The sequence below is a fragment of the Aspergillus ibericus genome (assembly GCF_003184845.1).
Source record: "Aspergillus ibericus CBS 121593 unplaced genomic scaffold BO80scaffold_32, whole genome shotgun sequence".
Taxonomy (NCBI): domain Eukaryota; kingdom Fungi; phylum Ascomycota; class Eurotiomycetes; order Eurotiales; family Aspergillaceae; genus Aspergillus; species Aspergillus ibericus.
The window spans coordinates 219,277-234,460 of NW_020292130.1; the positions used below are offsets into that span (position 1 = coordinate 219,277).

Below are 15,184 nucleotides of genomic sequence, written 5' to 3' on the forward strand. Positions count from 1 at the left end.
CTCTGTTTAGTGTCAGGCATCGCTCCGATCCTGTCCTTGGGTCGCTATTGGCTTGCAGGGCCATTATGGCAAGCATCCCGCCAGTCTGTCTCACTGTCGTTCGAGGGGCGCATATCCTGTTGACGGACACCTCCACCGAAGGGCTTCTGATGGCGACCTCGGAGGCATTCAGGAGCTCGCCTTGCTGTGGTGGCTCCTTCCGTACTAGCCGGTCAACCACGGGCTGAAGTTCCCACCCCAGCAATTCTATATTTCCCAGGCTACAGCATCGGCCTGGAGAAATGGCCTGGTGGATCGAATATAGATCTCTTCTTCGGATGACCCGCAGCGGTAAAAGGGGAATGACATCCGAGGGACCAATTGGCGACGGCGGAAAAACTAAAAATACCAGCATGACTAAAGGCCTCCACCGCCTCCCGCCTCGCCTGGCCGGTCGGTCGGGTTCGCTGGTCATCCATCATCCACTCTTTCATTCATTCTTCTTATCTCCGCATGTCTCTCGGTCCCAACCCCTCTCTTTAATTCTCCTTGCTCTGCTCCTAGCTGATATCCGATTTCCGTTCCTTACCCGACTGCCGGCTCCCTGACCGCTGCACCCCGGCACCGCTAGTTCGAGGGACCCCCAACCGACTATGGTTGATTGATCACCGCAATCTTGTGTCGTGTGGCCACCTTCAATCCTTATCTACTACTGCTTCCTCCCCCCCCCCCAAGAATTTCATCATCTCGAGACCACTTCCCTTACCTCGCACCCTCACGATGATGGACGATGAGGCTTCGGTCGGAATTGGCTCCCCCCGAGCCGGATCTCGAAGGTGAGCGCCCTCCAGCCTTGCCGGTCTCTCTTCTCTCCTGCTTCTTATCGCTCACGGTGATCGCCATCCGTCGCAGACACGGCGGCAAAGGGAAACGAAGCTCCGGTCATCATGGGGAAGCCAGCTGGGTCAGCTGTGTGATCAACCTGGTCAATACAAGTAAGTCGAGTCGGCAACCTCCTTGCGATCAGTGCTAACTGCGGATTCCTTCGGCTCTGTTAGTTATCGGTGCGGGTGTCATGGCCATGCCTCTCGCAATCTCCCACATGGGAATCGTCCTCGGCGTCTTCGTGATATTGTGGTCGGGAATGATGGCAGGCTTCGGTCTCTATCTCCAGTCCCGGTGTGCCCAGTATTTGGAAAGAGGCACCGCATCCTTTTTTGCCTTATCACAAATCACCTATCCTAATGCAGCCGTCGTGTTCGATGCCGCCATCGCGATCAAATGTTTCGGAGTCGGAATCAGCTACCTGATCATCATTGGTGATTTGATGCCGGGAGTGGTCCAAGGGTTTGTTGGCGGTGCTCCGGACTATGATTTCTTGGTGGACCGGCATTTTTGGGTCACGGCGTTCATGTATGCTCCCTCCGCATTGAATACGACTGCAGGACTCTGCTAACAGGCTGGTCTCAGGTTGATCGTGATTCCGCTCTCGTACCTCCGCCGGTTGGACTCGCTCAAGTATACCAGTATCGCCGCTTTGGTCTCCATGGCCTACCTGGTCGTTTTGGTCGTATACCATTTCGTCAAGGGGGACACGATGACGGATCGGGGCCCGATTCGCGTCATTCACTGGGCCGGCCCGGTTCCCACGCTCAGCAGTCTACCGGTGATTGTTTTTGCGTTTACATGCCACCAGAACGTAGGCCTCCAAATCACTCTATCTTGCTTCTAGGTGCATGGGTCTGACCGGTCTCGCAGATGTTCTCGATCTTGAACGAAATCGGCAATAACAGCCATTTCCGAACCACCGGTGTGGTCCTCACCAGTATCGGCAGCGCCGCGGCCACCTATATCCTTGTGGCTATTACTGGGTACCTCTCTTTTGGAAACAGTGTTGGTGGAAACATCGTGAGCATGTACCCGCCAGGACTCTGGGCCACGATTGGCCGCGCCGCCATTGTCATGCTGGTCATGTTCTCGTATCCACTGCAGTGCCATCCGTGTCGGGCTTCCGTGGACGCCGTGATGCGTTGGAGGCCCAAATCCTCGTCTGCTAGCGACACCTCGCCTCATCGACACCCTCTCCTGGGCCAGAGGAGCAACCGAACCCCCGAGCCGATGAGTGACCTCCGATTTTCTGTCATTACTACCACCATTCTCGTCTTGAGCTACATTGTCGCCATGACTGTCTCGTCCCTTGAAGCGGTGCTTGCCTACGTTGGCAGTACGGGCAGCACCAGTATCAGTTTCATCCTCCCCGGGCTGTTCTACTACAAGATCTCCTCCCCCGATTCGCCCCACCATCAGCGTTTGATGAAAGAGGACGACGAGGCCGCCGAGGGCATGCTGTCTGATGATAGCCAGGATGATCCCGATGGCGACGAGAGCGCGCCAGCGCGTCCACTGACGGAGAGTGGCATTCTCCGCCGGGGGACGCGCCAGTGGCGCCGATCGCTACTCCGAAAATTGAGTTTGGCGCTCGTCGTATACGGGGTGGTGGTCATGGTTGTATGCCTGATCACCAACTCTCTTTTCATTGCTTCCCACTAGACCGGTGGGTGGGGGTCCATCTCCACAAGGTTTGACCTCGTGTCTAGAATTAAACTTTCCACCACGCTCCTTTGATTTCCTTGTCTTCCACGGTTCGACCGGTTCTCGATCTAGATCTGAGGTCCTTCATGATTACAGTGTCGGTTCACTATACCATTGCAATGGCGTTGGGGTATGATTTGGTCTAGATATATGCTTCATTAAAGTTGAACTTTGGAATAAACTTGATCTGATCCATCCGTCCTCTCCTCGGTAACGCGTTGCAGTAAATTCCTCTGAATGTCAGGACTTTACCAACTGTACGGAGTAATCTAACTGCATTTCTCTTCCAGTGCTGCCAACACCAGCCAATCAAGTACAACTAGAAAGTAATAATAATAATCAAATAATCATCATCACTACATGCCTTCCCCGATAGCTTGCTCTCATTAAAGCCCCAGCTCCGCTACAGCGAACGGTACGCACAGATACGAGTACATACTCTGAATAATATGATCTGATCGAAAAGGAATAAGTGATTCCACCCCCGATTCATGACACCATCTACGAACCGTACTAATTCCTCACGTCTCTTCTCTTCTTCTCTCTTCTCTTCTCAGTTCTCCCTATTCCAAGCAACTCTCAATATCCAGTCAGTCATAGTATCAGTTGATTCAGTTCAAGTTCTCATACTATCCTTCTACAATATACATACCATGAATACCGTTCAATCTCATGCCTAATTCAATTCAATCCACTTCTCCTCCCAATCCTAGCTTTCCATCAATACTCCTATATATATATATATATATAGTAATCAATCTAGACAAACTGAACCGATGCGACATTCGTCGGAAGTTACATTACATCCTAGGAATACTCCAAATGAGGGGCTCAGGTAGACGGTACCTACTCGACTGCTAGATAACAGGGATAGAGGGGTGAAGTTACTATCGAAGATAATTAATCTTCTGTATTTTGATCTTGGGGGTGGGATCTATTGGTGGGTTGGGTTTTTGTATACTTACTTCATTGGGAAGGAACGGATCTGCGTAGATAGGTAGATAGGTAGGTAGATAGGAGTGAGTGAGCGTGGCTCTGAGGTAAGCTATGCATACTTGGCTAGGAGGGGGTTCTGATTGAATGCAGGCTAGAGGTGCTGTACTTGTTTCAGATTAACTGGAAGGATTGAATTGATTCTAAATTCTAATTGGGCTTGAGGATGGGATGACTTGTTGGTTAGCTCACTGAGAATTCTATTGCAGTGTGTAAGATTTTAAAGGATCTTCTTGTGGGTTATTGCTACTCGGTAAGGGAGATGAGTGGCATGTAGTTATGTACGTGATTTACTATAGGATTGGGGCTTGGATTAAGCATAGATGATATACTGTTTATTGATGAATGTAAGAACAAAGCTGAGTGGATCTGAAGTTCTGAGGTTAAAAGGAAAAGATGAGCAGAATAAACAAGAGCTAAGCTAAACTACCTAACCTAATGAACAATCGATATCATTACGCATACAAGCAAGCAGTCAAGATATTCATCGTACCGAATGTCATCTCGACCCCCCTCATCAACTTACCAGACACAATTTGGCCACGTCACCACTGCTATCACTAGTTGTTGCTCTGGTTATTCAAGATGCGCAGAATAGCCAAGAACAGATTCAGAATGTCCAGGTACAGGGAGATCGAGGCCGCGATCTCCTCCTCGACATGGTAATGTCTCATCACCAGCTGCGTATCGACCAGAATGTAGCCCGAGAAGATCAACGCCGCCAGACCACTGTAGATGAGCTCGACGGTGCTGTTGGCCGGGAAGAACACGGCAACGAATCCAAAGAGGATCAGGAACCACAGGCTCCCGAAGAGATAGGGCATCCAGCTGGTGAAGTCGTACTTGGTCTGGCAGGCGAAGAGAGTGAGGGCGACGAACAGACCCAGGGTCAGGATGAGGGCTTGGATCACGATGCGCGCGCTGTAGAAGGAGGTGACGACGCTGATGGAGTAGGCTTCCAGAAGGGTGAATCCTGAGAGGAAGAGGAGATTGGCCGGGTAGGATTTGCGCTTCCAGTACGTGACGAGCATGAAGCCGAGGGCGCCAAAGACGGAGACGAACATGAGCCAGGAGTTGGTCTGGATCCAGGCGCGGTAGTTGGGGCTGAAGAAGGAGATGGAGCTCATTATAGTCGTGAGGAGGAGTTGGGCGGTTCTAGTAGCGTTAGTTGCGATCTGCGATGCTGCGATTTGCGATGCTGCGATATAGATGTTGGGAGAGGGGCTTACAGGATCGCATAGACCTTGCGGATGAACTGCATCCGGATGGGCAGGGTGCCCTCTGCGACAGTACCACCGAACTGTCTCTCGTTAGCTGAATGATTCCCCTCACGGTGGCAGCGTACCTTGAAGTCATCCGGGACATTGTCGTCCTCACTGCGTGGCGCTTGTGGGTACTCGGCCGTTGCCTGATAAGACGGCGGGGGCTGGGTGTAGGCACGCTCTTCGAAGGAGTCGCGCTGCGGAGCAGGCTCATATCTGGCGTTGGCAGCCATTTCGTATGTATAGTCTCTGCGATGTTAGCAAAGTGAGGTGGATAAGAGAGATGATGTTGACGCTTGACAGGGGCTTTGACAGTGGGGAGAGGAGGCGGAGAGGCGGAGAGGCGGTGCGGTCGAGACGCGCCGCGGCTCAACTGCCTGGCAGGTGACGTCGGCCGCCATCACCTGATCCACCGTCCGTGCCCTAGGCAGCCAGGGTCTATGCCCCCATGGATACATTCTACTATGTACAGTATGTCGCACAGTCCTGCAAGATCGGAGATGCGCACGACGATCGTACCACTCATCCCCATGGTGCCAGACCTTAGCTCAACGTCGCGGTTACTGGATGAAACGTGCTATATCCGCATTAACCCGATAGAAAAAGGAACAGATCTTGCTCATCATTTGATAGCATCATGCCTCTATTATTTTAGTATGTATCATATCTATCATAATATATGCCATATAAAAAGCCATCATGCAAGCCAGCCACTGACCCTCCTCTAATCCCGCTCGTGGTAGGGAAGTTCCTCCACGATCACATCATCCTCATCCATGAACACTCTCGCGTCATTGTCCTCATCGTCCGTCGAGTCATCCGGAGTATCCATCGAGCCATCGACGGTGCGGGGTCCCTGATCCGGGTCCGGCCGCTTCTTACGCTGAAAGTCTTGTGCATGCGCCGAAGCCAACATGGACCCGACACGAGAGAGACCGCGAGTGCGGACAGACATGCCGGGCGTCGACGGGGTCCCATGTTCCACATCGCCGAGCGTAGGAACCGGCTGCGGCTGCTGATCTTGCAGCGGCATGCCATCCGCTTGCTGGTCCCCGGGTGGATGCGGTGCAGCCACCTGGTAGGGCAGGGGCACATCCCTTGACGCCCGGAACAACAGGACGTTCGTGCAGTGCTCATTCTCGACACGAAAGATCGTCCAGACCCCTCTTCGACAGACTTCAGACAGCGCAACGAAGAAGCTGAGCACTGCCGAGTGCTGTATATCCTTGGTGAAAATGGCATAAAAGATCCAGTTAAACCGGACCACAATGTCGATGACCATCGCGACGTAGTATACCCATGCTTGGCGAAATGCCAGCACCTCCCGCAGCAACGGGCGCTTGGCATAGACATTCCCTAAACTCCAGTCCATGGCTAGATCCCACACCGAGCAATACACGGCATTGAGCAGCGCAAAGGTGATGAACGGGGCCTGGAAGCGTTCCACTTTGTCGATGCGGTACATGCTCAGAGTGACATAGTAAAGAACGGTGAACATATACTTTCCGAAGTTGAGCAGGTGCGGGAAGACGTTTCTAGTGTCGGCGTAACGTCGCAGACACTGCAGAGCTCTCCAGACACCGGGTAGGCAGGAAAAGAACCCCAGCAGCCGCGAGTGCGAAGAATTGCACTGGGGCGGATTATTCCAATGGTGTGCATAGAGGCAAAAGAATAATTCGATGTTCTACAACATTAGCCGGATTATTTCCTCCAGGGTGGGGATGACTCACGCCCATAGCGTACGTCTGGGAGCAATACATATCTCCGAGGAAGAAATCGCGAAACTCGACAGGATAGAAGCCTGCGAGTAACAGACGCCACTGTTCTTGTCAGGGATCATGCCAAACACCGAACGGGGGTATGGGGCACTGACGTTGGAATAGGCCCACCATTTGCGGCTGCGGTGATATAAGATCCTCACAGGCAAGAAGAGAATAACCACTGTCAGCCCCACAAGGACAACAGGCCAGTAGATATACATGGCGTTGATCGTCATAAAATTGAGCCACATGAAGAGTCCTAATAGAAAAAGAAAAAAAGATGGCAGCTACCGACGTCAGACAGGATCGACATTGAGATTCAAGATCCTTACCTCAGTCAGCTGGCGCCAGTCCAACGCATGCCTTGTATCGTACTCGAACACAAAGACATAGTTGATCTTAGCCCGGGTCCAAACCATGCAATCCAGGCAAAACAGCAAAAAGTGGAGGACAACGAGAAAATACCCTCCATATATCTGCTGGAGTTAGCGGCCGACCAGTTCACATACGGTCACATCACTAACCTGAAGCAAGTAGCTTGTGTTGGTCCGGATGTCACCGTCATGATCGCGGAGGTGCTGGACGGCGTATACTAATGCCTGGGCCGCAAACAGGACACCAGCCATCAACAGGAGGCCGGCGCGGAACGTACTCGGCGAATAATCTCCCGCCTTGTTGATCGTGTGGCGCAGCTTCGAAGCGGCAATCTTGCGGTTGCCACGCTCAAAGTAACGGGCGTACAAGTCCTCCGCTGCGGCCAGCAGGTTCTCGGTTACCTCACTCTGGACGAACCACGACTTGTTGACCTTCTCGGACATGTAGCGCATGGTAGGACGCCCACCGATAGCCTTGTCGTACTTTTTATTGATCTTGCGAAAAGCGGTTCGGTTGAGGTAGGCGTAAGCCTTGAGCAGCTCGACACCCCGGTAGTACTCCTGGAGCGCATGCTTGAGCTTTCTTTTCGCAGAGCGATAAGAGACATCGATGTTTGGCGGGTCCTCCGGTCGACGTGTAAAGTCCCGACGAGTCACCGTCCGGTTGGGATCCTGTCCTTGCATAGCCGCTGACGGGGTGCCCAACTCCGCCAGGGCTTTGGAATTCTTCCCAAAGTGACGTCCCGCGAGAGCGTCCCGTATACCGAAACCGGTGAACCCACCAAATCCCCCGAACGGGTGGGACTTTTGCGTCCCCTCCTTCTCAGGCCGGGCTTTCTTGGCTCCTAGTACCTCCTGGGTGCGTTGATCGCGCATAATATGGAGCTGGTGTCGGAGCACCTTGAGGCGTTCGGCAGCCTCCTCTTCCTTCATCTGGTAAAACGTCTCGATTTTGGACAGCTCCTCATCAAGGAAGGTGAAGAACTCGTCTTGCCGCTTTTCCAACTCGGAGGCGCCGTCCAAGTTGCCACGCTTCTCTGGAGAATCCCAGTCCGGATAGGAGAGGACCCGCTGGAGCAGCGAGCCTCTCCTGGGTGTCGGGCCGGAGATGGTATTTCGTTTGGGCTCCCGATTCACGCTTAATTGGGGCGTCGAAGGGCTCCGTCGGGCCATGCCCTTGGGCGCTGTCCGTGTGCTCGCATGGCGTGACATCACCGGAGACGGGCTCTCCGGCACACTGCTCCGCTCCGCATCCCGCTCGGACGAGTACTCCTGTTCCTTGGGGTCAATTGCGGGATCGGGCAGTTGGAGAGAGGCGACATCCGACGAGGCCGCGTTCAGCGGTGGAGAGGCGACAATACTTCCGTAGCTTCCCACGATGCCCGAGAATCGAGACCCCGGGACACGCAACGGCTGGCGTTCGCTCCGACTGGAACCCGAGCGCGGCGAGCGTGGGGTCGGACCATTGCTTCTAATCGGCGTGGACGGGTTGTGGGACGGATCATGAACCTCGAGCCTGCTACTGGTGCGTTGGAACGGAGACGGACGATCAGAGCCGGCGGGTCGCTCGAGCTGATCACCGTGGACGGAAGCATGTCGCTGAAGGGAGGGATGACTAGGACTGCGGGGTGCTTTTTGGAGGGCGCGATTAATCGTTTTCACTTTCTTCTTGCCGGTCTACGCCACGAGACGCCGTTAGTCTGGGGACTGCAGCCAGAAAAGCAAGCATGGCGACGGACATACGAACCTTGTAGTCCAAATATTTAGCCCGCCATTCTGGAACGAGTTGCTGTTCCAGCTCCCTGTTCACATGTACCCATTGGTTATTCTGTGCCTGTGGATTCAGCAGAGGTGGTGATAGATAGCACTAACTTGGCGAATTTCATCGTGAGCAGACGGAGATGTGGCCGGGCATGATACTACAGCAGAGCCAGCAAGCGACGGGACCGGGTTATATGCAGGACGAGCGATCATCAACAGTAAGGACCGGTGAGCGACAGAAAGTGTCAATGCATGTGCTGGAAACGGAGACCCGGATTTTGGCTGGCTGGAGGCGTGGAGGGCCCCGAAAATCTCGCTGTTGGGTATCAGGTGGTCCAATAGTCTGGGACCGGGACGGTCATTCTCGAGATACGAAGCGCACCAACCAGGACAGGCACCAGGGGGGAAAGCGAGGGAAAAGACGACCCAAAAAAACCTTGAAGTTCGATAGATCTCGTCATAGTGCGAGAGCTGATTCATGCCATCTGCGCCATCAGCCCAATCGCCGGTCGAGGCGCCTGAGAGCGCGGCCACCTGATAGGCCCGGAGTTTGCACGTGCAGCACGCGATGAGCTCATTTGCACACAGGGCTGCTACTTTGGCATGAGGGACGCCCCTCGCGGATTGGCTCGTCGTCAGGCCGGACTAATTATCCTGATTGGGTTGGGGGACGGGGAGGCGGCCAACCCGCCGGCCAGACCGCCTCGGCCGGAGGGACATCCCGGGAAGCTTTCTGGCACGCCCATGGATGCATGGGCCGGGTGAGGCAACTGCCCCTGTTGAGGGGGTCGGTTTGCTGGGACGCCGATGCTGATGAAGTCGACCACGCGCTGCCAGTCTGTACACTCCCTGGCCAAGCCCCCGAGCAGATGCGGGTTATTCGGGCATCTCGCGTCGAGTACGCAGTACGTACACCCTTGCCTACCGTCAGCGCAGGATAATCCGCGAGCCTTCCTGAACGGGTGGAATCCTGCATATCCGTTCCCGGGGCAAGGCCGCGCGGTGTCGGTATCCATCTCAGATCCACGAGTCTACTGTTTGTTTGTTTGAAGTACTTCAAAGTTGGTGTTTATCGGTATTCTTGGTATTCATTTGGATATCAGTTTCGCTTTATTAGAATACATGCAGGACATGCCATGTTTCAGCACTGCCATCCCATGGTTATTCATTTCATTCCAACACAATCATCACATCCCCGTCGATGGCTCCAACCAGTGGTCCATCGCACAGGTTTAGTGCCAGCCACGGCCACCGGGACCGAAGCGGTCATGAGGAGGGAAACGGCCGGGGTCGAACTCGGGGGCCTCGTGGCGCTGCTCGTAGTGCTGCTCGTACATCTCCTGAGCGTTCTGCTTGGCGTGGTGGTGAGCCTTGATCTTGTCGACCTCGTCCAGACCCTTGGTCTCAGCGAGCTTCTCGATCTCAGCACCGACGAGGCCGGCAATGGCCTCCTTGGCGAAGGAGTGGCTGACAGTCTTGCCTATAGGTCATGGGTTAGGTGGGGTTCGTCGTGGTGGATGCGTGGAGCATGCATACCCTGCTTGCGCTGGTGGTCCTCGAAGAGCTTCATGGCCTCGAAGGAAGCGGCACCGGCGATCAACTGGTGGGAGACGTGACCCTCGTGCTTCTTCTCGCCGTACACCTCACGGTGAGCGTCGTCGGATTGTTCTATTGGAGCGAGGTCAGTCGCAAGCCTCGATGCTGCACGATACGAGTCAAAGACAGGGGTGCCTGGTCAGGCCAGATGGAAATGAACGTGCAGGAGGACTTACCCCAGCCCCAGGCCATGGTGATTGATGGATTGTAGAGAAAGGTGAGAGAGGTAGAAAGTAGTGGTGGATGATGAGAAGAAAAGGACTCGACAGGAGGGGACAGAGGCTCTTATATACGTGGTGCCTAGACAACCGACCCAGCCCTCAACCCTCAGCTCTGGCTGCCCCTCCATCGCCATCACCCGTGCCCCACTGCCTCATTCGCACGGAAATGGCTCAAAGGTTGGGGCATGGCTCCAGGGGGTGGATCGAGGGCAGATCTCATCCAGTGAGTGGACTGGGGGCCACGCTGGCCGAAACCTCCAAGGGGAAGCGCTTGGGGCGAGGGGTCACCGGGATGGGATGTGATTGGAATCAGCCATCGCTTAGACTCTCCCGAGGCCGAAAATCGAGGCGCCAGACTCGAAGATTGGCTACATCCAGCCACAGCCTCGTGGAGCGATGTGATGGGCTCGGAATTCCACTGGGGGAGGGGTAGCTACTAGCGAGCTGAACCGCGGGTTCACAGGTCAACCCGTAAGACGGATGGCGTGTCTCCGGCAGGAGATGAGCATCTACCCCTCTTCTTTATCTTGGTGGCAGTGCTTTATCTCGCGGAGGATGGACCATACTATGTACGGTAATCCCTACGCAGCCTTTGCTGCAAGCATTCAGGCGGACGGTGAGACCCGGACTCGATCACCGGGATCATCGCTGGGACTGCGTACGTACGCGTCCCAGGGTGCGAGCAGATGGCTGCTGGGCCACTGGGTCAGGATGGGGATCTCTCAGCCTTAAGTCTGGGCGAATCCATCTTGGCTGGTTTAGCGCCTCAGCCACAGCTTGCCCAGCCTTGGCGGAAGTGAAATGAGCCGGAAGCCGTGTGATCTTGGTGAGCTTGTTTGATGTATCACTCTCCAGGATGGTGGTCTATTGATGTTATCAAACTAGACGAACGTCAGAGGAATATCGGCAGCTAAACCGTTCCCGGGCTGACAGCCTCCAGGAGTTCAATCGACTTTAATCTGAAGGCCACTGTTCATTGGGTTCTATTTTGGTTCGGTTGGCCTCGATGCGACCCCACTTGTGCCCGATCACCGACCCGAGAAATCCGGCGTCTCAATAGTTTGCCCCTCTGTGGCGTGGTGGCGGTGCTTACGTATGGCTAGTGTGCTGTGTGCTGCGTGCTGCAATATGCAGGCTGCAGTGTGCAGTGCTGCTGCAGTGGATGTCAGGGATAGATGGGTGTGCTTGATCCGCTAGCTAGGATTGATGATAGTGGTACTTGGATTGTTTCATCTGGCGCTGGCTGTAAACGTGCATTCTGCCAGTTTAGCTGTAGACACTGAACGCAGGATGACAGTCATGACAGTCACTTGATCATGATTCTTCAGGTGATACGTACATAGTATGTGCAGAGATACGGAGTACTGCTGAGTGCATTTCACTGCACCGGCACACTAATCCCAAACAGGCAACCACCTCATGAGCTCAAATCTTCACCACCACCAGATTCCTAGGATACCTCAAGGACGTTCTACTATACTTCTTATTCAACCAGACATACAATACACCCTCTCATACTACTACTAGCTCTGCAATTACCCACATACAATCATACGAATGACCACCACTACAACAACAATCACCAAACCGCAATAACCTCACCTCACATCACCACACCACACCACCCAACCCCTCCAACAACCATCCCAAACTTCACCACCACCACCACCACCACCACTACCACCACACCAACCCCAAAACAAAATGCCCACCCCCCCAACCCTCTCCTCCTTCCCCCCGCACCTAACCCTAACCATCACCCCTCCCTCCCCTCAAACCCATACCCCCTCCTCCCAAAACCCATCCCCCAACATCCTCCTCCTCCTCCACTCAACCGGCGACACATCGCACAACCTAACCCCCCTGGCCCGCGCCCTCAACCTCCCCGAAACCACCACCATCACGCTCCAAGCCCCCACCCCGCTCCCCTTCGACCTGGGCGGTTTCCACTGGGGCGACGACATCACCTTCACCCCCGACGGAAACTTGGACATGGACGCGGGATTCACCCGCTCGGTGAGGGTTATTCTCCAGGAGGTTATAATGGGGGTGTTGGTGGGGAAGTGTGGGTATCGGGTTAGGGATGTGCTGGTTTGGGGATTGGGACAGGGGGGGATGGTGGGGTTGGAGGTTGCGAGGGCGTTGGAGGTGGGTTTGTATGGGGTGGATGGGGTGGATGGGGTGGATGGGGAGAGGTGTCTTGGGGGGGTGGTGTCGATTGGGGCGCCGGTTGGGTTGGAGGGGGGGAAGGGGTTAGGTGGAGGAGGAAGGAGTGGGAATGGGAAGAGTAAGACGCCGGTGTTGATTGCGGCGGGCAAGGAAGGGGATGGGACGGTGGTGACGGCCGCGGGGGTGAAAAGGACGCAGGAGTGGTTTGAGTTTGTCGAGGTCGTGCGGTATAAAAGACGTGGGGATGGGATGCCGAAGAATCGCGAGGAGATGACCCCCATTATGGCGTTTTTGGCGAGGAGGTTGAGGAGTTATAAGGGTGTGCCGGAGGGGAGTGTGGAGATTAGTTAGGGTGTGGAGGAATGAATGGATGGTGGTATTGTATTGTACATGATGCTAGCTATCAGGCTGCTGCTACTGCTACTGCTACAGCTCCTTCAGAGCTTGTCGTGCCCGCTCGATCGTCTCTCTGGCTGTCTTGTCTGCTGGCACTTCTTCGATGTGGCCTCCTTGTTGTACCGTCTCGCGCAGCTGGGTCTCCGTCTCGAGCAGCGCGGTCCGGCCCTCTTCGCGCACCTCGTTCTCGAACCAGTGTCGCGCCGACTCCCACTTGCGCTGCTGACGGCGCAGGGAGTAGATCAAGCCGACGGCGGCCATGGTGCAGGTCTCGTAGACGCTGGTGGTTGGGAGTGAGATGTATGTCAGCGCGGACAGCGCGGAGGTGAGCGTCGTGGTCGAGATGCTGAACATCACCAGCCGCTGCGCCAATGCCTGCAGGGACGGCACCGTCGTCTCCAGGAGCCGAGTCCGACTCGTCGGGATCTGTGCCGGCCAGTTCGTCTCGTCTTGGGTCTCGGTCAGTCCGGCCTGCTGGTACCGGCCGGCAGTCCAGATCACCTCCCTCTCGGCCTGGCGAAGGTACTTCCGGTCCAGGATCTCCGACGTGATCATGCCCACATCGTCCACATGCCAGAAGAGCTTCCACCACGCCAGTCCGCGCCACGGCTTGCTGGCGAAGCCCTCCTCGAGCGAGCCGCGGAGCTCCGTGTGTGCTCGCTCCGCCCACGCAGACACAGACCGGTCGAGAACATCGCGAGTCTCCCAGCTCACAGCACCAGCTTCCTGCTCCTGGTGCTTCTTCTGCTCCGCCGCCGTGGCACCCGCATCCGCCGCATCCAGGAGAGACGTGATCAAGGTCCGCAACGACGGATCCAGTGTGCCTTCTTCCGCCCGCAGCGACGCCAACCAATCCACCACCGGCTGCACACCGCTACTGTTCCAGCCCCGTTCATAGAGCGACGCATTCTGCACCGACTCACGAAACTTGGCCAGCGCGTCATCCGCCTTGTCAATATCCACAAACGCAACCCGTCCATTATACTTCTGCGGCTGCGTGACCGCCAGCTCAATCGCCCCGTAGACCGACGCCGCCTCCTTCTTCAAGTCCGACCGCGCCATCAATCCACTGTACGCGAGAAACCCATCCACTCCACTCCCACACACGATACTCCGATGCACCGGATACCGCACCATATTATGCCGACCCGAATGCGACGTGCGAATCGTAACTGTCGGCACGAGGAAAGTATCTGCGGTAAACCGAGCATTCGAAACATCTGCCTCAGCACCGAGCGTCGTCACCAGGATCTCCAAATTACCCTTTTTGAGTATCGGCGAGGGCACCGAGATCGTCGGAAGTAGGTCATTCGGAATAGTATCTGAGACTTCGCCGTACCTGCATCTAGTCAGTCCGACCCCATCCCCCAAACATATAGAAAATAGTAAACACCCAAACCTACCGAATCAACAACCCCCGTTCCGTATCCTCCCCATACGCCTCCAACGCATCCTCCCAAATCTCCCTCTGATTCAACGGATCCGCCAACAACAACCTCACGAGTCTCCTCGCCGCCGCCGCATCATTCAATCCCAGAACTACAATCATACCCATTAGCACACACACACACACACAAAAACACCCACTAACACATCCCCCTAACCAAACACATAAGGAGTGAAACCCACCAGCAACCCTCACCAACGGCGTCTCCGTCTCCAACCCCCTCAAGGCAAGCTGCAACCGACTAAGATTCACCTGTTCCGTCGCAATATCCTTCACCTGGCCCAACGCCTCATGCAGCTCCTTCAATCGCGGAGGAATCGTTCTCGTGTGCACGACCGGGGCGGTAGCGATGGTGCGGCGTGAGCTAGCTGTGATGGTGGTAGGCAAAGGAAGTCGGCGACGCGTGGAGAAGGAACGCCGCCAGAGGGAACAAGACGGGCAGTAGAAGACGGATGTTGGGTCTTGGATGGGTGACAGGCTCTTGGGGAGCGAGCCGCCGAGTTTGGGAGGCATTGGCGGGTTAAGTTGGTTGCGATGGGGGAGGGGGTGAGTGGTGGTGGAGGCTTGCGCAGGGCCGGAGTTAGTTGATGATGGATTGGTTGTGTCGGGCGGCGGGCTTGGCGGCGGAGGTTAG

General features: G+C 55.3%; 6 protein-coding genes across 6 annotated transcripts; 2 read left to right on the forward strand and 4 right to left on the reverse strand.

The window, feature by feature from the left end:
- The first annotated feature begins 755 nt into the window (after positions 1–755).
- BO80DRAFT_503695 (putative amino acid transporter) lies at positions 756–2,874 on the forward strand. The gene is made up of 5 exons (XM_025724391.1): positions 756–815; positions 892–974; positions 1,038–1,392; positions 1,450–1,678; positions 1,738–2,874. Exons 1-5 carry the CDS (start codon positions 760–762, stop codon positions 2,527–2,529), a joined length of 1,515 nt encoding a protein of 504 aa, XP_025573240.1. The 5' UTR covers positions 756–759; the 3' UTR covers positions 2,530–2,874.
- A 1,003-nt stretch (positions 2,875–3,877) lies between these two features.
- Positions 3,878–5,157, reverse strand: BO80DRAFT_427019 (Bax inhibitor-1 family protein). The gene is made up of 3 exons (XM_025719903.1): positions 4,910–5,157; positions 4,794–4,864; positions 3,878–4,719 (listed from the first exon to the last, which is right to left on the reverse strand). Exons 1-3 carry the CDS (start codon positions 5,057–5,059, stop codon positions 4,125–4,127), a joined length of 816 nt encoding a protein of 271 aa, XP_025573241.1. The 5' UTR covers positions 5,060–5,157; the 3' UTR covers positions 3,878–4,124.
- A 292-nt stretch (positions 5,158–5,449) lies between these two features.
- Positions 5,450–7,161, reverse strand: BO80DRAFT_411572 (EXS domain-containing protein). The gene is made up of 3 exons (XM_025717977.1): positions 6,700–7,161; positions 6,557–6,646; positions 5,450–6,510 (listed from the first exon to the last, which is right to left on the reverse strand). Exons 1-3 carry the CDS (start codon positions 6,835–6,837, stop codon positions 5,551–5,553), a joined length of 1,188 nt encoding a protein of 395 aa, XP_025573242.1. The 5' UTR covers positions 6,838–7,161; the 3' UTR covers positions 5,450–5,550.
- Positions 7,162–9,757: 2,596 nt separating this feature from the next.
- On the reverse strand, positions 9,758–10,768 carry BO80DRAFT_149336 (DUF3759 domain-containing protein). The gene is made up of 3 exons (XM_025713767.1): positions 10,494–10,768; positions 10,258–10,389; positions 9,758–10,201 (listed from the first exon to the last, which is right to left on the reverse strand). The coding sequence occupies exons 1-3, from the start codon at positions 10,507–10,509 to the stop codon at positions 9,954–9,956; spliced, it is 396 nt and encodes a 131-aa protein (XP_025573243.1). The 5' UTR covers positions 10,510–10,768; the 3' UTR covers positions 9,758–9,953.
- Positions 10,769–11,802: 1,034 nt separating this feature from the next.
- Positions 11,803–13,096, forward strand: BO80DRAFT_149509 (alpha/beta hydrolase). Its single transcript, XM_025713768.1, has one exon. The coding sequence runs from the start codon at positions 12,243–12,245 to the stop codon at positions 13,056–13,058; it is 816 nt and encodes a 271-aa protein (XP_025573244.1). The 5' UTR covers positions 11,803–12,242; the 3' UTR covers positions 13,059–13,096.
- On the reverse strand, positions 13,076–15,122 carry BO80DRAFT_427022 (uncharacterized protein). Its single transcript, XM_025719904.1, has 3 exons — positions 14,733–15,122; positions 14,507–14,642; positions 13,076–14,442 (listed from the first exon to the last, which is right to left on the reverse strand). Exons 1-3 carry the CDS (start codon positions 15,061–15,063, stop codon positions 13,134–13,136), a joined length of 1,776 nt encoding a protein of 591 aa, XP_025573245.1. The 5' UTR covers positions 15,064–15,122; the 3' UTR covers positions 13,076–13,133.
- Positions 15,123–15,184: the final 62 nt, after the last annotated feature.